Source organism: Canis lupus, chromosome 2, assembly GCF_011100685.1.
Source record: "Canis lupus familiaris isolate Mischka breed German Shepherd chromosome 2, alternate assembly UU_Cfam_GSD_1.0, whole genome shotgun sequence".
Classification (NCBI taxonomy): domain Eukaryota; kingdom Metazoa; phylum Chordata; class Mammalia; order Carnivora; family Canidae; genus Canis; species Canis lupus.
This window is the reverse complement of record NC_049223.1, coordinates 76,832,737-76,858,092: the sequence shown is the minus strand read 5'-3', so window position 1 is coordinate 76,858,092 and position 25,356 is coordinate 76,832,737. Positions and strand designations below refer to the sequence as shown.

Sequence of the window (25,356 nt, the reverse complement as noted above, 5' to 3'; positions counted from 1 at the left end):
ACCTCACTGCTCTTGCAAGGACCTCCCATTTTATGTTGAATACAAGCCGTGACAATGGACATCCTCGTTCTTAATCTTAAGGCTAATGTTTCCCTTCCACCACTGAGTATAATATTAGCTGTGGGCGGGTAATATGGGACCTGTATCATATAGGATTACGTTCCATCTCTAAGGAATTTGTTGAGAGCTTTTAATATAAAGCGAAATTGAATTTTGTCAACTCCTTTTCTGCATATATGGAGATGATCATGATTTTATCCATTTTATTTATTGGTGCTTCATGTTGAGAGATTTGCAGATGAATCATCCTTGGAATAATTCCCATCTAATCACAGCGGAAGTTCATTTTAATATACTGTTAAATTTGGTTTGCAGATCTTTTGTTGGTGATTTCTATATTGACGTCCACAAGGGATATTGGCCTGAAACTTTTTTAAGGAGGTACCCATGATGGCTGAAAAGTAAGTTTGGGAACACTCCCTCATCTTCAATTTTTTGGAAGAATGTGAGAAGGATTAGTATTAAATCTTCCTGAATGTCTGGTATAATTAAAAAAAAATTTTTTTTGGGGGGGGGGTGTGCCTGGGTGGCTCAGTCAGTTAAGCATTTGCCTCTAGCTCAAGCTATACTATCAGGGTCCTGGGACTAAGCCATGCATTGGGCTCCTTACTCAGGAAGGGTCTGCTTCTCCCTCTGCTCCCTGCTTCTGAACATGAATTGTGTCTCTCTCTGAAATTACTAAATAAATCTTAAAAAAAAAAAGAATTCTTGTGGGCAATAGCAAGGTGGAGAAAGTAAAAACTAGTCCTGACATGGGGCCCCAGTTCCTGAAGAGTCCCAATGAGCATTTGTGTTTGACAGATACTTTAAGATTAACAAATGAGGGGCACCTGGGTGGCTCAGTGATTGAACATCTATCTGCCTTTGGCTCAGTTGTGATCCTGGGCTTCCAGCATTGAGTCCTACACCAGGCTCCCTGCAGGGAGCCTGTTTGCCCCTCTGCCTGGGTCTTGGCCTCTCTCTGCGTCTCTCATGAATAAATAAAAACTTTTAAAAATAATAATTTTTAGAAAATGAATTCTCTCTGGTATAGTTCTCACAATGCCTTTTCTCCTCAAGAAGGAGTTCCATATTTCTGAGACCCCTACCCATGGCAGGTTGCTGTGCTAGTAATAGGGGGTGGTGTTTTTGTTGAGATCTCTGCTTCTCCTATCTATCTTGATGTGACTCCTTCATCCTTTGTGGAACAGCTGTATATTCAGTTCAAGTTCTTTTCAGAGATAATTATTCAGTAAACAGCTGTAGATTTGCTGTATCCTGGGAAAAGGTTCTGTTCAGAATCCTCCTATCCTGCCATATTGAACCACCACCCTTTTTTGGGTTTGTTCTTAATCTTACTCATTAGAAACATACATTCTTGAGGTCAGGTACCTGGTGTCTCTGCTTTACCACCATAGTCCCTCAATATCAAGACCGTTCGTGGCACACAGCTTACATTCTTTGTCATGTGTATCAAATTAATAACTGACCAAATCCACATAAAATCATATAACTTCAGTTTGAATTCTTAAGTCGAGTAGCTCAAAGGAAATAAAAATGTGAGCCCAGGTAGGCCTCAATTATTACTAGTCATGGCCATGAAAGGGACTGGTACCTTTTTGTTATCCACAACTTTATGGACATAGATGGTGGCTTGAGTATATTCACGTAGGTCCCTCTGCTGTTGACACAATAAGCCCTCTCTGCATTCTGGACAGAGTTCTAAAAAACAAAACAGAAGTGGCTGAGGAATTAATTTCACAAAACCAAAAGTCTATAAACACACAGCAAAGTTACCAGTGAGTATTCAATAATTATTACTCTTATTTTCTATTATTGTTTTATTCCTTTGTATATAAAGAATACCAGTAAAGAAATTCATTTATTATCAACTAATGAACATACAAATAATAGGATGTCTAATACGTAATTCCAACCAGGGTATATGAGTTTGGACTCACACATGATCTTTAATTTTAAGTAGGGAAGACAACAGTGACATACTCTCCTTATGAAAAAACTTACTTGGTTCAGAAATATACTGTGTTTCTGAAGGGTTTACATCTCCCACTTCAGTTCTTATGATTTTAATTACATGATCCACGACAAAGAGCTTTTGTATCATCTGCCACTCACTGGGCCATATGAGAGCTATACTGTGCAAAAAAACACAACATGCCTTAAGACACATGGAAACTAAGACAACTAACATAATCCATTAGTCTCTTGAGAGCAATCCCAAGTTCCCAAGACCAATATTTAATACAGAAAGTTAAAGATGCATCATCCTCAATAACGAACAGTTTTCTTCATATAAGAGGGTGTTATAGCAGTGAAATGCAAGACTCAAGTTATAGGAATCAACATGGCTAAATCCCAAATATGAAAGTAAACTAAGTTGCAGAATGACAAATACTGTACGATGTCCATTTATAGCAAACATTTTTAATATGCAAAATATTACTTTTTAAGTAGTACTTTCTGGGCAGGATAACCCTCAAATTCAGACTCAGTTATTGTGAGAACATAGAGAAGAGGAGGAAGAGAAGATATATTAAGACTGAGGGGCCTTCAGTTTTATCTGAATTGTTTAACTTTTTAAATTAGCTGGCACATACATTTTTCTGAGTATTATAGATATTTTCCTGGTGTCTACCATTTACAACACTCCTTGCAAAGAGGAAGGAAGGGATAAAAAAGAGCTAATGGAGAACTTACAAGGAAAAATTAATGGTAAGCTTCCCTAAATTATGAGACAGTTATCAACATAAATCGTAAACACCCTACCTCTGAGCTTAGTCCCAAAGGAACTGTTACTTGTGTTCTTAATATTCACTGTTTATAAGCAATGTCAGAGAGAGTTTATATATTCTCTTACATAGTTTTCAATTATTTGAAAAGGTAAAATGGGAACATCAGGTGACTTTCAGATGTCAGCCCTTTTGGAAGCACTTGAACAGTGGGTGGCACAAATATTTTAACTTTAAGACCCCAGAATTGCAGATGACCATCTCACTGGCTCTGCTCTGCCGGCTGCAGGAAAAGCAAGTACGACAGAGAGCATGGTGATTACAGGATGCTGCAAAAGGTCCACAACTTGGATGAAGAAAACCAGGGCTCTGGGAAGGTAGAGACCAAGAGCAAAGCTGCCTTGGGCAGCTTCTAGCATTCTGTAGGGAAGAGGAGTTGGTTTTTTTTGTTTTTGTTTTTTAGAGAAGTGCTCACTCTAGCAGAGCTTATCAAAGGACAAACCCCACAATTCAGCAAAGGCTTAGATCCCGCACATACACTGTGTCAGATGCAAAATTACCATTCTAATTCACTAGATAAATCACAAGAGAAGAAACTCACAGTTTAGAATCTTCTTTGGTCATGGAAGCAAATGTAAACATGAGTCCCCCATGGGGGCACAGAAGAGCACTGTTTCCAACCGATGACACTGGACTACATCTTGTAGGTTTTCTACTCAAGTGAGACAAAGAGGAGCAATATTGCTTCACTACAGCAATCACTCAAGATGTTTAAGGTATTTTTAAATAATAGATATATTTAAAAGGATAGTCTAGTAGTTAAATGTGTTTTCTTAAGAACATTCATTTAATGTAAATAAAAGAAAGCTTTTAGTACATGCTTAAAAAGTAACCAAAGTTACTGTGATCAGAATCTGTAATTCTTAAAAATCCTAGTATAAACAACAATAAAAATGGAAAATTTGGAGCTCTACCTAACAAATTTACGCCATTCTTCTACGAAGAATTGTGACACAATGTAGAGGACATCCGTTTCCTGGAACAGAACCACACACAAATGCCCATTATCTCACTGTACCCTTAGCATAAATCTTTTAGGCAAAATGTTTTTTCATATACTATGATTCCCTTTATTCAAGTTTTATAAATTTAGCCCAAATATAGACCTCTGTCAAGAGGCCAAAGTCTAGAATAAATCCCCCAATTAGAAAACTAAACCATGAGAATCAGAGAGATGCTCTTGGTTGTTCTGCAATAGTTCACTGGGAATTTGGCAAGAACCTTCAAAACGTAAAATGTATTCATTCCATCCTCCTTTGTGAGGATCACTATACCTCTGGCCAGTTACTGAGACAGGGTCTGTTCTTGTCCTGAAACAGATTTGGAAGAGAAGTCTTTTGCTCATTTGCAATCATCTTATGTAAGGCTTCATTTTCTTCCCCTTCTCTTTCTAAAATCTGCAAGAGAATGAAACAAGAAGCAATCAGCCACCCCCTACCGACATTAAAGGACTTGCCCCCTCCCTACTCCTCCCTACAAAAGCACAATGTCAGTTCTCTGGGGGAAAGTCAATCCAGGGGGCGGCATGTGATTCCTACACAGGGCAGCTCAACATCCAGTACCTTGCACTGTGAACAGCATTCTCTGTAACTTGGAAACTCGGGAGCCTTTGGAAAATACTGCTGCAGTTTGCTCCAAGCCTCTTTAGAAACAAGTCTTCTTTCATTTTCAGATATGCATAACTCCCCTGAGTTAAAAAAAAATTTTTAAATAAATTAAAACTTCAACAAGGTTAGTATAGACCCTTCTAAAATTTTATTTCCTGTTCCTTTGAACTAAGAAAAAATGTATTCTTCTTTCCTATGATTATCTGTTTCCTTAGTTTCAAAAATGTCAAAACTTCACCTTTAAGGTTCTTAATTCTAAAGAAGCTAGCCATTGCCATAGGTCCTTAATCTACATCTGTGATTGAAAACCAAGCAATTAAAAATACAGGGGACTAGAGCCATGCACTTCCCATCTTTCTTCCTGCCACTGAAGGAAGCAATTAAAGGGGCTTCTGGGGATCCTAGTAACCTTTGCCAGGGCAGAGGTTGTTGTTCAAGGGCAATGTACCTCGAGTCACACTCAAAATGCCACACTTATCTACACGTTTTCTTTTGTCCCACCTGAGAGATAATTTTCAAGTTTGAGTCCAATCTTACCAGAATCATTGTTGTACATTATCAAAGTTTAATAAAGCAAGCTCCATTCAATCAGAAAACCATCTCGGAGTCAAAATCCAAATGGTTTCCTTGCTACAGCCCTCACCCCAATCCCTAAGGATCTTTAAAACTCCCAGGCCTGGATGCCCCGGTGGCTCAGTTAAGACTCTAACCTTTGGTTTTGGCTCAGGTCATGATCTCATGGGTCACTGGATTGAGCCCGAGTCAGGCTATTCACTCAAGCAGGGAGTCTGTGGGAAACTACCACCCCATGCTCGTTTTTTTTCTTCCTAAAGTAATTCTTTAAAAATGAATAAATAACTTAAATCATAAAAAAAATCCAAGAGGGAGAGAATATTAGTCAGGACCACTCTTGCTCTTTTCAGACCACAGCAATGCCCAAGCAGTGGTGACCACCATCTCATGGGCCCAACGCCGGTTTATAGTTTCATACTCACATCCAGCTTTCGGGGGTCCATCTCCCTTCTCTACCCTTCTCTCCCTTTATCCTTCTACTTGTTGTTTCAGCTGCTCCCAGTTGATAAATTAGTGAACTGTACTTATGTGCAGTTATTACCTTAAAAACCATCTCTAAGGTTTCAAGGCCATACATTTGTTTCTACCCCTTTAATTAAGAAAAATAAAGCCAGTAACTTTTCAAAATACCATATCATTTTTTACTTTATAGGTTCTATGTAATAAACAAACTGAGTGAAAAAAAAAATTGACATAATGAGTCCCTACTATAGTTTGTTTATGATGATGCTGGGATACAACCTCAGTTCTGTCTTGTTCAAATCCTCTAACCCCTCAAAAGGCACTGGCTTACCCTCTCTTTTTCAGCTTCGAATAATCACAAGATTACTTCGCTTTAGAAAAAATTATCAGAGAAAAACAGATCACACGGTAAAAATTAAATTTCTTTCTGAGTAGGCTGTTGACTTCAATTTCAGGAGGTCATGAAGACCTACTCCAATACGTCTATCCTCAGATACAAGCAGGGAACTTTTTTAAGGTTTATTGGATTACCAGACTCTAATTTATTGCATCTTTATGGTGAAATACAATGCCGCCGTAAACAAAGAGGACAGCGGATTTCCACAATCTGATTTAGAAAGAACTCCGAGGCAATTATAATTTTAAACTGGTTTTCTCCCCCCACCTCACCCTACCTAAAAATGACTGAAGAGTATATATGTGCTATCCCTGTATGTGCGTGGTACAGAAAAGGTATGTGAACAGAGGAAACAGTAACACAAACACACACACTTTAATAGGATTTGCTGTCACTAGGGATGTGTTGCCCTTGTTGTGATGAGAGGGTATTTTTACTAGCCTTAATGCTGGATGTATAAAAAGAAAAATATATTTCTGAAGTCAGAATCATTTTATTGCACTTTCACTGGTAAGAAACAAGGCTTTCCATTGTACTTTTTATCATGTTTCTAAATTTAGCATAACATTTTAAAAAACACGATGATTGAACATATCTGAAACTTTATATGATCTCATGATCATTAAATTTCACTTGTTGTATATTTTAGATGTGTATCCTGTAATTAGTATCACTTTCCTAACTTATAAAAGAAAAAAAGCCAATCACCTAAATTCATCTCCCAACACTCGATTGAATCAGTCATGAAAGATTAAATTCAAACAGTCCTGGAGAACCTAAACACAGCTATTCTTCTGCTAAACACAGAAATCTTGTAAACAAGGAGGTTAAATGTGTATAAATACCCTCATCCAAAAAAAAACTAGTTCAAACTATAATAAGGTGGGGAACAAAACCTCTGAAGAACACATAAAAACACAAAAACTGCCCAACGGCTAAGCAAACTGTATAATTAGAAAGGTTTAGGTGCACTTGGGTGGCTCAGTTAACTGTCTCATACCTGACTTCAGATCAGTCATGATCTCTGGGTCCTGGGATCTATAGTCCCATGGGGCATATAGTGGGGAATTAGTCTGTCCTCGGCAGGGAGTCTGCTTCACTCCCTCTGCCCCTCCCCGGCTCATTAGCGCACATTCTCTCTCTGTCTCTGTCTCTCTCTGCAATCAATACCAAAGTCTGTATCAGTAGTAAATCTCCCAATGCAGTATAATCTGATGATTATTTCACATAAATCTCTGATTAAATATACATAGGGCTTTATAGATACATTGGGATTTACTATGAAAACATCCAAATTGAAAATAAAGGTTTCCAGATAAAAATGACACTTTCAAACTGGAGTTTCAGTGCCTCCTCAAATACCATTAAACCTGAGTAAAGGGATTTTTAAAAAAGATTTTAGAGACTGTGCCAGTGGAAGGGGGAGGGACAGAAGGAGAGAATCCCAAGTAGACTCCCTGCCAGGGGCAGAGTCCAACAGTGTCTCTTATCTCACAACCCTGAGATCATGACCTGAACCAAAATCAAGAGTTGGGTGCTTGCTTACATGACAGAGCAACCCAGGTGCCCCCCAGAGGAAAGGGATTTTTTTTTTTTTAAATTTTTATTTATTTATGATAGTCACACAGAGAGAAAGAGAGAGAGGCAGAGACACAGGCAGAGGGAGAAGCAGGCTCCATGCACCGGGAGCCCGACGTGGGACTCGATCCCGGGTCTCCAGGATCACGCCCTGGGCCAAAGGCAGGCGCCAAACCGCTGCGCCACCCAGGGATCCCGAGGAAAGGGATTTTTAAAAATTTCTAAAATCATAACGATGAAAAAGACAACACAGAAGGAGCAATGCCAACAAAAATTTTTCAAACGTAGGAAGAAATGGATGAGACGGAAGAAAATGAATTTAAAATTAGCAAAAGTCAGGTAGTAACCAGATTTACTAAATTGCAGAACGGCCCCCACTAGCCCAGGAATTGGGAGCACACAAGTACAGAAGGGATTAAATCACAAGAGAATAGACCAAGTCTGTATTTAGGAGGCTGTTAAAATTCTCATTTCCTTTCTCTAGGCCCTCTAGATAACGGCCTCTCTAACCACAGAATACCACAGGCTTTTGCTGCCGACAGGTCACTTCAGGCCTCTGCGCCAGGGATGAATATGGTGCATAGATGAATATGGTCAGGAGCTGAGATTGAGTCAAGTACATGTTTCCACACAGAAGGGAGAGACTCCCAGGCACCCTGTCTCTCATGACCCCAGAGCACTTACAGCCCAGTCTGCACTTTCCAAGCAGGAAAATGGAAAATGTTCATGGAGAAATCTGAGTGGCCCAAGGGCAGGTAACAATAGGAACACCCCAGAGCAACGGGCCCGCCAGGGCACCCTAACAGCAAAAAGCTCAGCCTCAACAGCCTCTGCCACACACACGGCAGCCAAAGAGCATTCAACACAATGCATGAGGTAGAGTCTGCACCAAGGCAGACTGGGGTGAGATGTCACAATGCAGGAGACAAGAATCTTACATGTTGTCAGAAATGGAAGAAAAAATGTATTCTAAAAAGAATAGCTTTAGAGAAATGGTCTACTAAAACACAAAGCATTCCTTATGGTTTTTGAAAAAAAAAAATGGTTTCAAACAATTATATACCGAGGCTTTGAGAAACTCTTTAAAAATACTAAAGTGGAGGTGCCTGGCTGGCTCAGTTAATGGAACACGAGACTCTTGATCTCAAGGTCTTGGGTTCAAGCTCCATGTGACTGTACAAAATACAGGGAAAAATGATAATAAAATACAAGATAAAGTACAGCCACTAAGTTAAGATCAAGCTAAAGCACTAAAAAACAGCTCATGCTCAAGTTTTCTGCTGAGGAGCGCAGCTCAAATTCTGAAACCACATTCAGCTCTGCCATGCTTTTTGTCCCAATTGTAATACTGAAATGACAAGATGATACAAGAGGTGGGAAGACAGCATAAGTCAGTGAGGTAAGGAGTAAGATGACAATCTAACACTATTTCAAGCAGCCTCTAAATAGTCACCAGGAAACTCAACATTGTGCCACAGAATCCTCAACTCTCAAAAGGGAGGAATATACCTCACTGTCTATAGCATGCTATGACAGGTAAGGAAAACAAAAAACAAAACAAAACAAAAAAGGTATGAAAGCATCATGAGAAAACCTGATCCACTTTTGGCTAGTCACTTTACCTTCTTGTACCTACTCGATCTGTCCACCGCTCAAGTTCATGTATTCTGTGTGGACTTCTCTTGTGCGCTACTACTGGGGGGGGGGGGGGGGGGGGGGAGTGAAGTGACAGGAAGGACACATGAGGTTGGGACCAACAGAGACCCAAATCCACATCCCACCATGATCCCTCCTACCACTGTATGGCCAGTAGGCAAGCAAGCTCAGTCACTCAACTAATAAGCTGAAGACAGTGGAGTCATGTCCCAAAGATCAGTATACAAGTACCACTCCAGTGAGAGCTATTATCACTACTGACCTCAAGGACTAATGATCTAAAAGGACTAGTGTGCATGAGGGTAGGTGTGAGATACGATGCACAGTTAGTAATTAACTAGTGAAATAAGAATTGGATACAGTAGGGGAGATGGGGATTTAAACAGTTACATGGCTTTGAGATGTAGATGCCTGTTTGACTTGCAGAGCACAAACAGAATGGAAAAACATGTCACATATACGATGATTCCCCTGCAAAGTTACTTATTAGAAGTCAGCACTCCGACACAAATAAGAAATACATAAACAATATATAGGATTAATAAACAACCAGACTTTATTAAGAGTACGCAGCACAAAGTAGCTGGTCAATAAATGCCTAAGAAGTGAAACAAGAAATAACCCTGATAATATTAAGAAATATGTAAACAATATTCTGAAAATGCTTTTCTTATATTAACTGAACAAAACTGACATAAGTCATATATATTATACATTATATTAAAATACATTGTATATATCTTTCTAATATATTAACTGAAAAAAACTGAAATAAGTCAAATAAAGACTCAGTCATGAGACATAATTGAAATTCTTGCTTTTAAACACAGTCCTTCAATATGGCAAGTGACAAAAAGTTTCTTCTCTAAATATCAAAATATCCTATTTAAACTTTTTTTGCAAGGAAAGACAAAAAGATATGTGAGACACTGGAATGAAAACCGGCATTAAGCAGCTAACTGTTAAAAAGGATAAGAGAACAAACTTTAAAATTCAAGCACAGTTAAGAAAAGTGGATACTCCACATGGCGACCATATCAGGGCCCAATCCCTAAGAAACACATTAAACAATGAACAAAACATTTATGATATGCCAAAGTCAGACTGGCAAACTTTGAAAAAAAAAATGCTTCTAGCTTACCATGTGGACAAAGAATGTCTTCATTAAAATTTAATTCCTCCTCCTCTTCTTTCCTTTCTTCTTTTGATTCATCTAATCAAAAGAAATACAGATGAATAATAGCCACTCTAGCTGTTGTATTTGAAGTTCAAAGTAGCAGAGACACTACAGTGCATAATTTTGACCAAAGAAAACTTAAAAACATTCTAAAAATTAGACCCACGTGATTCCTATTCTCCTGCTAGGAAGTGTTATATTTCTTTCCCTTAAAAGGAAAGAAAAATACTCGAATGGCAAGCTTTACTTTTTCAAGATGTAGATTATGCAAGAAAATGTTCCTTTCGTCTAATTGAAAAATACATCTCCTTCCATTAATTCTAGTCAAGCTATTCAGAATACAGGATCATAAACCAAGTTAATCATCTACATGTCATGTCATTTTCACCCACTGATTCTTTTAAGGGTTGAACAGAAAGCTTCAGAAAAAAACTATTGAGAAATAAGGACTTAACCTTTAACATGGAACATGTATATTAAGAATTCTTAAAACTTCCCGTTAAAATTTCTTTTCCAATATCCACTTTTCCTATTTGTCTACACTGTGTCACCATGAATTTGTAGTTGTATATGCCAGGAAAACAATCAAATGAAAGCCTTAAGTCTAAGGAGAGTAGAATAGTTATCATGGTTTCAGTTTAAGCACATAAGATATTTTGTTTTTTTTTTTTTTCACATAAGATATTTTGAATACACTTAATAGAACATTTAAAGAATACTACTAATCATTACAAAGCTAAAGTAGAAAACCAAGCAAAGAATGGATATGCTCATATACATAAATACAACTTTTAAAAAAGTTTAACTTTAAAACTTTAAAAAAAGTTTTTTAAAAAAAAGTTTAAAAAAAGTTTTTTTCATAAATACAACTTCTCAAATAAACAACCATGGTTGATCGATGATTTTGAAAGGCAAAGCCTTGCCAGTAAGTCATTTTTCACGTCAGAATAGTTAAAACTGATGTGAAAAGGATACTCTTTATGTTGGCAAAAGCATACAATAAGAAAACCCCAATATGCCTTCTGGAAAAAACCAATACGTGTCAGGACATAAATAGGTTGAATTGTGTGATCCAAAAATTCTTGGAATTTTACGCAAAGAGCTGATACAAGCTTAAGAATATGCTCACTTTATCTTTTCTTATCTAATAACTGAACAAAACTGAAAAGAATCAGTTAAATATAATACCTCCATATGCTGAAATATAGCCACTAAATAAAAAGAACTATTTATTCTAACAGAAAAATGTACAACTGCATCTATAGGAGTACCGTTATTTCAAAAAAACAACCCTATTTATAGTGATTAAATCTGGTGGAAAGCCTGAAGATTTTACTTTGTTGTTACCTCTATACTGATTTAGGCTCTTACAATCTCTGAATGGTGGAAGGGAGAGAAGAGAACCATATACCTCTCAAAGCAACATGAAAACTACTTTCAAACTACTTTCAAGCTACGCCAACATCAAAATACTTTCTACTACGGAGCTGACTTTATTGAAAAGGAAGGGTTGCGGCGCCTGGATGGCTTAGTGGTTGATCATCTCCCTCGGGCTCAGGGTCCAGGTTAACTTAGGGAGCCTGCTTCTCCCTCTTCCTATGAATCTGCCTCTGTGTGTCTCTCATAAGTAAACACAATCTTTAAAAGTGAGGTGGAGGATCATTGGGGTGCCTGCCCCGCTCATCTGACGGAGCATGCAACTCAGTCTCAGGGTTGTCATTTTGAGCCCCATGTGTTGGGTATAGAGATTACTTGGGCTTTTATTTAAAAGGTGGGGGGGGGGGGCACTAATACATAAAGCAGCTTAAAACAGCACCAAGTAAGCATTTAGAAGGGTCATATGACGCAATGTGTTAAACATTTATTTTTTAAATGATTGGTCAGTAACACTGCAACTAACATGATGTCTGTGAATTGAGCAGCACAGCAAGTTTTTTTTTTTTTTTTTTTTAAAGATTTTATTTATTCATGAGAGACAGAGAGAAACAGACACAGGCAGAGGGAGAAGCAGGCTCCATGCAGGGAGCCCGACATGGGACTCGATCCCGGGTCTCCAAGATCACACCCTGGGCTGAAGGTGGTGCTAAATCGCTGAGCCACCTGGGCTGCCCACAGCGCTCTTCAAATTTAAAAACGTTGAAAATCACAGCATAAAACAAATAGTGGATTCAGACTTTATATTTTCTTAACAATTGTCAAATTACTGTGTTGTACAACTGATACTAACTTGATATTGTATGTTAATTATTCTTCAGAAAATAACTATAGTACATTTATTAAAATAAAATACCGGGGATCCCTGGGTGGCTCAGCAGTTTAGAGCCTGCCTTCGGCCCAGGGTGTGATCCTGAAGTGCTGGGATCAAGTCTCACATCAGGCTCCCTGCGTGGAGCCTGCTTCTCCCTCTGTCTTTGTCTCTGCCTCTCTGTCTTTTATGTCTCTCACGAATAAATAAAATTAGAAAAATTAATAGGGACGCCTGGGTGGTTCAGTGGTTGAATGTCTGCTTTGGCTCAGGGCATGATCCCAAGGTCCTGGGATTGAGTCCCACATAGGGCTCCCCATAGAGAGCCTGCTTTTTCCTCTGCCTCTGTGTCTCTCCTGAATAAATAAAATCTTAAAATATATACACACACAGACACACAATATTAAAAGGTAGTAATCTGGGGAGAGCCAAACCATGAACATTCAGAATATTTCAGTAAGTAATATGTGTGTGTGTAGATTTTTGAATAAGAAAATTAGGTGAAAACAGCAGCTAAATAGACTGATCAAACCACTAGCTTCCATTTTAAACCTACAAATAATTTTAGAGCCCTAATTTTCACTGTATCTTTAAAACAATGATTATAATATTCAATTTAGTAGTTGACCTATATGCACATAATTTCCTAGCTTCAGAAAATTCCAAAGAATTTATAATCTAAATGTTATTCATAAGCTGCCTTCTCTCCTAGATGAACAATGCAGGACAGGCTCCATTTTTTCTGACAAAGGCGGCTTTTCAGTGTTGCGGATAATCTTTAACCAAACACACTAAGCTGACAATATACCGTGTAACTGGCAGCAGACTCACCTTAAAAATTTTTAGCCTAGAGCAGAATTAAACAGAATTTTGGACGTGATGAACTAGAGACTGAGCAAAACGGATGCCAGGGTCAAAGGAATTCATTTGTGTGCCTGCGGACCCCTTGCTCAATTTCAAGAACTTAAAAATCTTATTTGTTCAGACATATGTGGGAGCTTTAATAAAAATGGCCTTTGAAATTGCACAGATGGGAATTCTGCGGCACAGAATTGACCAGACATGACCAAACACACAGGCATTACATGTTACCTTTACTCAATGTGTTGCCGTTCATTTTCCCGTTGCTTTGGTCTACATCACCATCTTGTTCATCTAACTGTTCAAGAGCGAGCTGGCGCCAACTGCGCAGGGAGGATTTCCCCACCCAAAATCCATCATTGCTGTGGAATAGAGACCGTGTGAAATCATTTCCTAATACCTACTCTACCCTTCTTAACTTGTAAAGCCCACAACTACAATGAAATAGAAACATTCAATAACTGCTACTGTGCACACAATTTTTAACCCACTCCCTCTTTGGGGCCATTTTTACTCTTCACTACTGAAATGTGGGTATCTCAGATTCTTTTCCCATCCCAAATCTTATCCTATTTCCTAAATTACATTCATGCCAAACACAACTCAATGGGCTACTTTCTTTCAGCTGACTGCTGTTCCTAATGACATACAGCTGTGCCTTCATGCAGACAGGTCCTCACATACATAGATCCATGCCTATATACAAACATACATTTAAGGAGTCATGAGGCTGTTTGCAGAATGATCAAAAAGCAGTGAACTTAATTGATCTTTATTTGGAAAATATAAAATGTGGGACGCCTGAGTGGCTCAGTGGTTGAGCGTCTGCCATTGGCTCAGGGCATGATCCTGAGGTCCAGGATCGAGTCCCACATCAAGTCCCTTGGAGGGAGCCTGCTTCTCCCTCTGCCTCTGTGTGTTTCTCACAAATAAATAAATAAAATCTTAAAATTATATTCATATACAGTGGTGCTTGACATACCTCAAGTATGCTGGGTATTTATGCCAAGGATGCTCCCCTGGATACCATTTGTTAACATACTTCAGCCTTTCTAAAGGGGACACCCCTATGCCAGAACACAAACTAACGTGCAGCCCTGGTCGGAAGCATACCTCTGCTTCTAATTATGGAAGGAATACAGTCACAAAGGCTGGGTGACTCGGCTTTCTTCATCTTTGCCACAGTGGCAATCACTGCAAAAATCTAACCTTCCTGTAGTGCGTGTCATTAATCTTTCTTTGAAAAACGCTAACTCCTTTGTCATTTGGTTACTAGCTCTTGCAACCATTTCAGTTTATCATCAACAGTATACACTGTGTAACATACCCCTTTACTGTTGCTTTTAGTAGATTATTAACAGTTTTATAATCTTCATTTAGTTGGCTCTTGAGACGCAACACACGACAGCGCTCTACCACACACTCCTTACACAGGGCTTTCACTAGAGGGGAGAGAGGAGAGCAAATGAAGTTCCTGCACACAGATTACCTGTGACAAAACTGTTAGAAGTTCACAGAACACAGATTTCTAAACCAAAGTCACAAGTTTTAACAAAACAGAAAACTGGTATACATCCTAATTTATTTAATGATACCAATTGCAAGACATCAATACTGCTATCTGCATAAAGAACAATGAGAGGTGAAATGTCATAATATGCTAAAATTGCTTATGCCTCAGGTATAGTGTTTTACAGGGTTTAGATGCATATTGTGCAAGATTAGAGTTCAATAATTAAGGCTCTAAGGTGGGGGAGTCTAAAAATAATGTTAATTGAAATCTTCTTAAGAGTATCACATATTGGAACAGTTCAAAGCACAGTACTATCCACTGTGGGCCAATTTAAAACTCAGTTGTAGGAATCATATGCAATGTGATTCTTTGAAAGATTTTTATCTCTACTTAATTGATCAAGAATCAAAAACAAATTTAGAAAGCAAAGTTCCAAATGTGTTTAAGAGAAGGCCTGGATCATACAGTTAAACGCCAGTATTTATGCAGTACAATGTACTTTCAGAAAACAAGATTTAATTTAGGAAAAGATAGGAGGGTGACAGCACCTATAGACTCACCTATAGATTGGAGGTGGGGCTTGTGCTATCAGTTGCTCATTAAAAAGAAAAAGGTTTTGAGGAAAGAAAACCAGAACCAAAGAGACTATGGATACTGGGTGGTATTATATAGCTCTATATTCAAAGTAGAATCAAGTAGCTTCCTTTTATAAGCTAGGTAACAATCTACAATACATGTGCAATTGACCAGACCAAGGTTCAAGTATTTTTTGTTGTTGCTCATGTACTTTGAAGTTTACTGCACAAAGTAACAAAATACTACCATATGGTTTTCTCAAAAGAAGAAAATTGTCTACTTGGAGAGGGGAAAATAAAAAAACACCAAAATGGAACAAAAATTGGTGTATAATGCTACATAACTTCTTTCCTTAGCAAATCCTCTCTGCAAAGTATGCAGAACATTTGGTCTGGCTGGCAGTTTGGTTCAGTCAATTAGAGACTTCAGGGTGAGGACTTGACATGTTACTTAGTAAGCAGAGAAGACACCCAGAATTACCAGTAAGTCTTGGTCCTCCCCCATAACGACTGTAGAAAATGTCTGCTGCATATTCAGATATTCTCTTCATAATTGAGATCTTGTCAGGATGAAGCTTGTCATGGGAACACAGGCAGGCATGATTATCGATAGGCTTGGTGGGTGTCGATTCATCCAACCACTTTTGTAGCCACTCCAGAGACACAAACTCATAGGGCTCTGAGCAAGAAAGCAAATTAAAGAGTCTATGTATTTTTACAGATTATGACTCAGCGATACATTCAGTTTCCTAAACAATGCAAAATGTCCAAAGTTAGCACAATCAGACGAATCGCTGTTCGGGGAAAATGTTTCAGGAGTACAACAAAGCTCCATGTAACTACCCCTTTTCTGGTTTAAGGAGCAGTGCACGATAGGGACGAGACTGTACAGTGCCCTATGAGATCGGCTGGTATTATTAACCACATTCTACAAAAGAGGCATCCACAGAGAGAAGTGTCTTGCTTGACAGCACAGCAGAGCTCTGATCAGGACACCCACGACCGTTAACTCCGAGCCATGCTCCACAATGGCTTGCAAATCACATAACCTCTTTCCCTATTATGCTTTTTCATAAATGATTTTCATAAACACTTTTCACGGATTATGTGATACACATCTGGAAATGAAAATGAAAATTCTTGAGTTCCAAGTTAGAATTTAACCTCATCGGTGAAATCATATTTTTATAAGCCAGTATCAACCGCTGAACGTTTTTTCATCCAAGTTAATAATCATGTCAATTAAAACGTATTTGATTTCCCCACCCCAATCTGTATCATGAGCTATTCATTACATTGTTATTTCAAGAAAGTAAGGTATTTAAAACAAATTTCAGGAAGAAGTACAGTATAATTGTTATTGATTTTGAAGTTGCAAAAATTAAGACAAAACCAAGCCACCTCAAATTGAGTTTTCATTTGGGAAAACAGTCCCAGAGTTCCCTAAAAGTCAAAATTAAAGACAAAGGGCCAGCTTTGATTACTTACAAAGATCTCCAGTGAGTCCCAGCATAAAACATAGAAGAAAACATACAGAGATTGAATTTACGTATTTGTATTATGTACTACTTCTGATGAGATCTGAGGGATAGACAATTCAAATCAAAGCCCATTTTGATCACTTTTATACTACACGTCCAAAAAGCTAATTTCCATTTTTAGTTTGAAACATTTCAATTTTTACAATAACAAAATTCAGCATAGTCACATCCCTTATTTGTGCTAAGACTGTACATTGTCAATTGAAAGCCTTCAGAGTGGTCAGCCCTAATAAAGCTGCAGAGGAAGAGCTCATGACTGCAAGTTGAGACCAAGGTCTAATCCAAGTTCTGCCACCAAGAAACTGAACTTGAGCAAGTCACTTAAACTCTCTATGCTTCAGGTCTTTAATTTGTAAAATGAAGGTAATAATACCTGCCTTCTACCTACCTCACAGGGATGTTGTTGAATGTAAAAGATAAGATATGTGAAGCATTTTGAGCTTTTTGGAAGAAAAGAGATATAGAAAAGTTAATCATACATTCACATAATATATAAAGAGGAGACCTTAAGATTCAGTATAGGTAACATGGTAATGGCACTTTACAATATATAATGGTGTGGGGTTAAATTCAAAATACCTCCCAATTTTATTTGCCATTCATCAAGTTTAATCTGCCAGGGATAGAGTACACTGTGTATCTTATGAAAAGATAAACGATCTCTATCCAAGAAAGGAAAATCAGAGTTTTAGCATTACCTAATATCTTCCCAAATACAGTCACATAGATTAAAATTGTTATTAACCTAAAGGCCATCAAAAGAGGCAAAACAGAACTGCGACAAGGAGCAACATTCAAGAATGATTCAGCAGGTGTTCTCATTTCCCCAAGAACCTGGGAATGGGAGCAGAACCGACAACACCTGCCATTGCTAACTGAAAGAAAAAGCAGTAAGGACCCTGACTCTTACAAGAAAAGGAACCTAAGAAAACTGCAAATGCACAAAAGCAAGGGCTGGGCTGTCTGCTGGAATTCAAATCCTCGGGTGGCTATGCCTGACAACAATGAAGCTTAAGGCAGTCTGTTCCACGCAACATTTTCCAATCCCCTACTAGTGTGCCACAGAAAACTTCCAAGTTAAGCTTATTTGGGCTTTGAGCAATTTCATAGGAATTAAATGTTAAGATACAAGATAGGAAAAATCATGTTTGATTTTATAGTAAGAGGAGAAAGACAGCAGAGAGCAGGCCTGGGATTCTGATGTAATACCATACATATTACTTATTTTGCCATATTTCTAAATTCAGGGTGCCAGTTTTAGTGTGCTGGAGGACGAGTTACTGTGATCACACAGGTCTGTCTCCATTTTTCAATCTCCATTACTGTAAAGAGTTATGTCAATCTCTGACAAGAGTTTCCCCGAGTATCAGGATTGAGCTCAAGGCTCAACAGTTAAGGCAGATCTGCTGAATAGTTTTTACACTACAGATGTTACTGGTCTAGAGATAGACTCATGGCAGGTTCTCTAAGACATGTGATCCTGTAAATCACCTGAGCACTGCCTTCTGAAGGCATGAGTAATGAACACCGCAAAGGAATGAGAACTCTATTCACAAATTTGGAGATATCAAAGGGTAAAATATCCCAGCATTTGGTAAAACAGGAAAGCATGTTAAAATATTTATTAAGGAAAATGTACATTTTGATTAAAAGTTACTTGTAACTTTTTAAATGCCTGGATTGAACATAAGGAATTTACTTTGGTGAAGTTTTGAAAACGTAGAAAGACTGTGGCATCAAAAATACTTTCAACACTCCACCTATAGATAATTTAAGATTTAGAGAAAATTCATTTCAATAAAAAAGGCTAAAAGTGTTTGTGTTCCCTATGAGGCCTATATTTTAGGGTAAGTGAGTCTGCTTTAAATATGTTCACAAACACAGGTAAGGTTTAGAAAACGCATCACAAAGACTTGGATTGGCAGCACAAAACCTTCTTTATCTACTTTGGGATTTTTCAACATCTTGGCATAACAGATTTTCTATTTAAGTTTACTTCAAATGGGAAAAAAATTGTAAGTTCATAGTTGGTAAAAGTATTGCTAACAAAGAGACATAAGCACAGGTTCTTATAGACTGAGTAAAAAAGCTAAGGTGGCCCAAGTATGTGTTAATCTGAAACATTACATATTTGGGCCATGCCCTAGTCTTAAAGAGTGGTTCAAAAACAGCATTTTAATGTTAGATTCAGTAAGTCCCTTCCTCTAGTTCAGTGAATGCAGGAAAACTGGGAATACAGTTCAAAAAATAGATTTCTGGGTCTCAACTCCTTTTAATAAATTTGGAGATTTGAATCATACTCATTTCCAAATCATTTCCGGTAAGGTCAGTCTAATTTTTTAGAATAACCCCACACCTTAGGACAGAGTGACACTAACAGGTTATAAAAAAGATCAAAATGAAGTAAGATATCGTTCAGAAAGAACTGTTAAGACCTATTCTTACATATTTAGCAATTTATACTCGTATCAGTAATTGATAATATGAAATAGACAAAACAAGTACAGTTATGCTTGAGTATTTATTTTCTAAAATTAGGATTAAATTGCCTCTTTAGGCAGGAATTGGGCATGGGGATTTCTGTCTTTGAAACGAAAAAGACAGCAGTGTATCATTACTAATGGCCTAGCAACCTTGAAATGGTGGGGTTTTCTCTAAGGCCCTAGGTAAACTTGAATAAACACACGGTAACGGGATGAGCTGGCTCATGTGGGATAATTCTTAAGAAATTAGGTGTCAGCAGTAAACTCTCCTATTCTTAGCATAATATTTGATGTTAAATTTCAAATTAGGGTAATAGTATCATAAAAATAGAATTCATAGAAAACAATGCCTGTTAATACTGTTAGGGCACAAAGTGCAGAAGGAAACAACATAGTGAGCTGCTTCCATAATCCATCAGATTTTTCCTTAAGAACAAATATCTCACAAAATAAAAACATCTATCGGACTCACATATACATAGAGTGCTGACCTAAACCTTGTAATTTATTAAGAGCTTCCCGTTTTTAAAAGTACATGAAAATGAAAATTATATGGAATGCTACACATCAAATTATTGCTGGTTTACACAATACTTTTGTAGTGCTTGAGCTGGCATTAAGTGGATTATAAGAAAGGGTGGGAGAAAGTTTGTTCATATACATCTGTGAACATGAAAGAAAAAAGGCACATCATGGCAACAGTGCTGTCCCAGAATATCTTACAGACCAGCTCCAGCAGGTAACCTTTGGTACAGCTCCTTAACCTCTTCATGTTTTGCTTTTCCTTTGTCCACACTTTGCTTGCGCATCTCGGCCATTTCAATACACCACTCTTCAAACTTGGAATTATCCCGATCTACCAGCTCTTGAAGAAAGGCTATTCAACACAAAGAAAGAAAATAACGTCTTCCTGTTTTCAAAAACACAACCATGCCAATCTCTGAGTTATACCAAAGACTGGCTAGGATTGTGGTGGCAACTTTCTCCTGAAGACTCCCTTTCAGGGACAGACCTCCACCCTGAAGGCAAAAATAAAACTGAAAAAACAGCCACTAGAACAATACCGGGTGATGTCCGACCTGGTTCTCCATGATGTCACCAGCCAACTGGAGCCATCAAATGGCTTAGGAATACCACTCAAAAGAGGAAGCCACAGAGCAAAGAGCAGTATTAGGTAAAATACCAACGAAGATCGCCTTTAGGCCAGTAGTAACTCTATTAGGCTCCACACCCATGGTGGGGCTCAAACTCACGACCATGAGATCAAGAGTCACATGCCCTACCACCTGAGCCAGCAAGGTACCCTGCAACTATTCCTTGAAAAAAATATCTATAAAATTAAAAGTGGCTAAAATACATTTGTATGCTTTATAAATAAAACCAAATGGCTCTTTAAAATACATGTTTTGATTACCTACAGAATTTTAAAAATATTTTTGCTTTTCTTTAGGAGGGGACAGTGGAACAGTTCTGTTAAGCCTCCATTATTTTAATTCTACTGTATTTGCCTTATGTAATCTTGGAAAATTGCTTACCTGGTACCTGAACAGTTGTGTTAGGTTTTTCTTGAGTTTGTAATCTATACACCAACATGTACGCATTTCGAGAGCAATGAGTTCCTTTGCCACACTTGGGTTTACGTGTCTGGGACTTAGAAGGCTCTGCTGAGGTCGAGAAATAAAATAAATTAGAATGCCTATAGTCCACTCATGCTTTTGTTGGGGAGGGACAAGAGGAAGGCCAGAGAACATAATTCCTACAATACACATTTAAGATACTAATTCACTTAACTATTTTTTAAGTAGGGACCCACACCCAGTGTGAAGCCCAGCTCGGAGCTTCCACTCATGACCCTGAGATCAAGACCTGAGCCTAGATCAAGTCAGACGCCCAACCAACGGATCAACCCAAGCACCCCACATTCAAGTTATGTTATGAGGGATCTAAAACACCAAAAGGTAATACAAATTCAGGAGGCCCATTAGATGTCTGAATATTTGAACAGGTTTAGTACCCTAACTCCATTGTGTGCCATAATACGTTTTTAAAAGATGTTACGAAAGTACTATTTTTCACAAAAACAAGGCTAGAAACAGAAAAAAGGTATTACTGATCCATGTATTTCTATGTTGGTCTTAAATTATAAAAATAAATACAGATTATTATAGAAATAAACCTGATGGTTCCCAGAATAGAGCAGAGAGGCAGATGGGTTAAATGGGTGTTGAGGATTAAAGAGTGCATTGGTGTGATGAGTATTGGGTTTCATATGGAAGTGGTGAATCACTATATCGTGCACCTGAAACTAATAACACAATCAACTGGAATTAAAATAAAAATTTAATAATTCTTAAAATTTAGATTTAATTGCCCAAACAAAATGGCATGTTCAATAAAGTGAAATGCTAATGACCATAAAGATCAGTCACTAATATCTATGAATTCAGTAGCAAGTAGACATGTTAAGTGTTTCCATGTCAAGTCTGTCCTTGAATGTGATCTTCAAAATGGTGCTGTGTATCCCAGAGTAACTTGTGAGGAGAGGAGTTCCTACTTAGTTCTGGGGAAATCAAGGACCAGACCCCCTTCGATTCAATAAGTTCTTTTCTAAAATCCATCTGCCTCAAGGGTGAGATTCCACTCATGTTTTGTGCCTTTCTCAGTCATCTGCCCAGTTTACAAAAAAAAGATATAACCTCTCACCCAGAAAATAAAGGTTTTTGCTGTGTCATTAGAAGAAATATTTCCAATAAATTTTTTTGCTTTATGTTTAAATCAAGTCTATTAACATATTTATATTGGTTGATTATGTGGTGGTATTTATAAATTTTTTAAAAAGCTCAATCCAAAAAAACTAGTTAGAGATTTCTGGTTACAGACATCCTCAGTACATTCCATAAGAACAAAATCCCATATGGTCAGTTATAGTGGAAATACTACCAAGGAAGAAAGGGCAACAGTTAATAATGTCCTGCTCTAAAGAAAGACCCATCTATGTGTCTCTGAAAAGTTGGTACTGACTCTAATTTCATTTGGATGTCCTTAAAAAGAGTTATGCTTTAATAGTTTTCCTATTTAAGTCAGAAATCACATTATTTGTAGCTAAAATTATGATTTTTAAAAAAAATTGGATTTTAAAGTGCAAGGAGGGGCAACCTTGATGGCTCAGTCAGATGGCTAAGCATCTGACTCTTGGTTTCAGCTCAGGTCATGGTCTCAGTGTTCTAAGGTTGAGCCTGACACTGAGCCAGGTAGAGTGCAGAGCTTGCTTAGAATTCTCTCTTACTCTCCACTTGTGTATGCACACGCAAGGAACTCAAATTTGTTCAGTATTCTTTAGAGAACACAGGAGTAAAAAGTTTGAAGACTACCGTGGACTTAAAAATGCATGAGCATGTACAGTGAAGAGGAGGTCAGGCATTTCAAACTAAAATGTACTAAGATTTACCATGTTTAATATTTTTTAAAAGAGTTTTTATGAAGAAAGCAGGCATGCGCAAGCAGGGGGAGGAGCAAAGGGCAGACTCCATGCCGAACAGAGTCCCATGTGGAGCTTGATCTCACCCCTGAGATCGTTACCTGAGCTGAAACCAGGAATTGTACTCTCAACTGAATGAGCCATACAAGCCCAACATGTTCAATACTTTGTGTAAGATGGAATATAAAACAATTCAAAGTGCATGATAGAATACAAGAATAAAAGACTTACAGAATTTAATGAACAAGGATTTTCTATTTTTGGTAAGAAAACGAAAGATAACACTTATAGTGTATGTTGCATACAGCATAAGAGCCATTAAAAGTATGGAATGGGATCCTGATAGGGTGATAGGGAGTCTCTTTCTCCTGAACTGTTTTAAAATTTAGGACTATCTATATGTAGAAGATAAGACCACCTTAGCAATGCTTTTAATCCTATAGTAAACCTCAGTAGAGAAGACCTAAAGACACATCTGTTTTCTTCTGAGAAATAGTCTAATAAAGATATATATAAGAAAATGCTAAGAACCTGATTATTAATGAGGAAATAACATTGCTGAATATCTATAAACACCTAATCATGATTTAAAAATACAAACTCTCTATAAATTACAATACGGTCTCACTTAAACATCTGTGGAAAGGTTCCCTTATACACATCAAAAGCCAACTCCAAAGGCCATGCTCCTCCCTGAAACCTTGGGAAAGTAGCTCTGATGCATCAAGAACACTGGCAGAAGACACATACCTGTTCCCATTCCTTTTCTCTTATTTAGGCCCCACAGTCCAAACCTTACCCAAAAATCAAAGCATGGTAATAAAGTGAAAAGAAGCTCAGCTGAAATAGCTCTTACTTGCGTATTCGTTCTTTAGGGAGTAAGTGGGTACTCTGGCTCAAGAACATGGAGAACAGATATTCAAATACTCCTAAGGGTAGACCTCAACACTCCCCAGATACATTGCTCACATTTGAGGGATGGGGTATGATACTTAGCAAGGAGGAGTAGGCACTATTCTAAGAGCAAAGGACTCCTGCTAAATTATTTCCTCAAAGTATATTTTCTAACTCAAAGAAAAGGATTACAAATCCTACTATGTTAAATCTACTGCTCTGTTCATTTTACACCTAAAATCCACTATCCTCTCCCCATCCCATCCATAATTAAACTGGTAATTGAGTATTTGCCTTTAAACTGCATTGAACTATTACAAAAATCATCTCTGGGAGAAAAATTCCTTAAGATGTTTTTTATGTGATTAAGAAATGCAAATATCCTTGATAACCCATAACAATCTTGGGCCCTAAGTATTTAGTACCAAGATTTCCATTAAGAAAAATTTATATTTTAAAAGGGCACTCACAACTTAAAGGTTTTACCTAGATCTTCCTCAATCCCTAGTTGTAATTTCTTCCCTTCCATCTTTTCTATGTCTTCGTCATTAAACTTATACCATTCACCGGACTGTGGATCTTTCACATGGGCAATGTAGTGGCCAGAATAAGCACTCACTCCTCTGTGTATGAGGACTGCACTGAGTTCATACACATAGGACCCACCTGGAAAAGAAAAAGGGATAAAGTGAAAGATGGTTTGCAGAACAATATTTCTTCTTATATCCTCAGTCTGAATTATAATGATTAAAATTGTTTACACATCTCATAGAATTAAAGGCCTGTCACCTTAAAAAGAACGTCACTTAACCAAAAAAAAAAATCTAGTTTTACACAGTAATATAGCCGACACTGTCTTAAGCAGCTCGCTACCTTAACTCTCCGTTTCTTCTCTAAAATATACAGCTGGAAAGCTCTGACATTCTGGGCACCCAAGTCATGATTACAAAGCTATTCTGTTGTAGACTTTGCCTATCAGCTATATCCTTAGCAAGTATCAGCTGCTCTTACTCGTTACAAAATTACACAAACTAACCAGATGGGAGAGTGAAACTAAAAAGCTATTGTTTCTAGAATAAAACAAGAAAATGTTTTAGGAAAAACTGGAGGAACGTCATTAAAGGCGAATTGCTGTCAAAATAGGTACTGGCATAGATAACTAGAAACTATCAGGAGAGAAAACATTAAGAAATCTAGAATGATTCTGCACATGCACATGGGGCCAAAGAGAGTGGTTGAAGTCCGTTTGAGAGGAATCTAGCCAGATTCTCCCAGGGTGAAACTAGGGTTCCTCAGTTCAAGAAATGTGGAGAAAACAAACCTGTCAAGCACAGGAAATAGCAGGAAAAAATGATCTGCCTTATAGCTGACACTGGGGAGGAGGAGGAAGGGAGATAAAACCCCAAATATTACACGTTCTTGAGATGCTAGACTCATGTTTCTATCTACCACAATTCACACTACCTA

General features: G+C 37.8%; 1 protein-coding gene across 9 annotated transcripts in view; it reads right to left on the bottom strand.

Moving 5' to 3' along the window:
- The window catches only part of USP48 (ubiquitin specific peptidase 48), an 84,480-nt gene that overhangs the window by 18,382 nt on the left and 40,742 nt on the right, over positions 1-25,356 (bottom strand). For 5 of the 9 annotated variants that reach the window (XM_038531698.1, XM_038531694.1, XM_038531696.1 and 2 more), the window contains 13 exons: positions 24,376-24,555; positions 21,053-21,181; positions 20,245-20,394; positions 15,975-16,172; positions 14,733-14,847; positions 13,637-13,767; positions 10,264-10,335; positions 4,412-4,536; positions 4,124-4,246; positions 3,764-3,825; positions 3,391-3,501; positions 2,065-2,195; positions 1,655-1,761 (listed from right to left, as the gene is read on the bottom strand). In XM_038531698.1, the coding sequence (XP_038387626.1) occupies positions 1,655-1,761; positions 2,065-2,195; positions 3,391-3,501; positions 3,764-3,825; positions 4,124-4,246; positions 4,412-4,536; positions 10,264-10,335; positions 13,637-13,767; positions 14,733-14,847; positions 15,975-16,172; positions 20,245-20,394; positions 21,053-21,181; positions 24,376-24,555 (1,634 nt within the window). The remainder of the gene's footprint in view (positions 1-1,654; positions 1,762-2,064; positions 2,196-3,390; positions 3,502-3,763; positions 3,826-4,123; positions 4,247-4,411; positions 4,537-10,263; positions 10,336-13,636; positions 13,768-14,732; positions 14,848-15,974; positions 16,173-20,244; positions 20,395-21,052; positions 21,182-24,375; positions 24,556-25,356) is intronic. The other 4 variants (XM_038531695.1, XM_038531699.1, XM_038531700.1 and 1 more) reach the window with 3 other exon arrangements.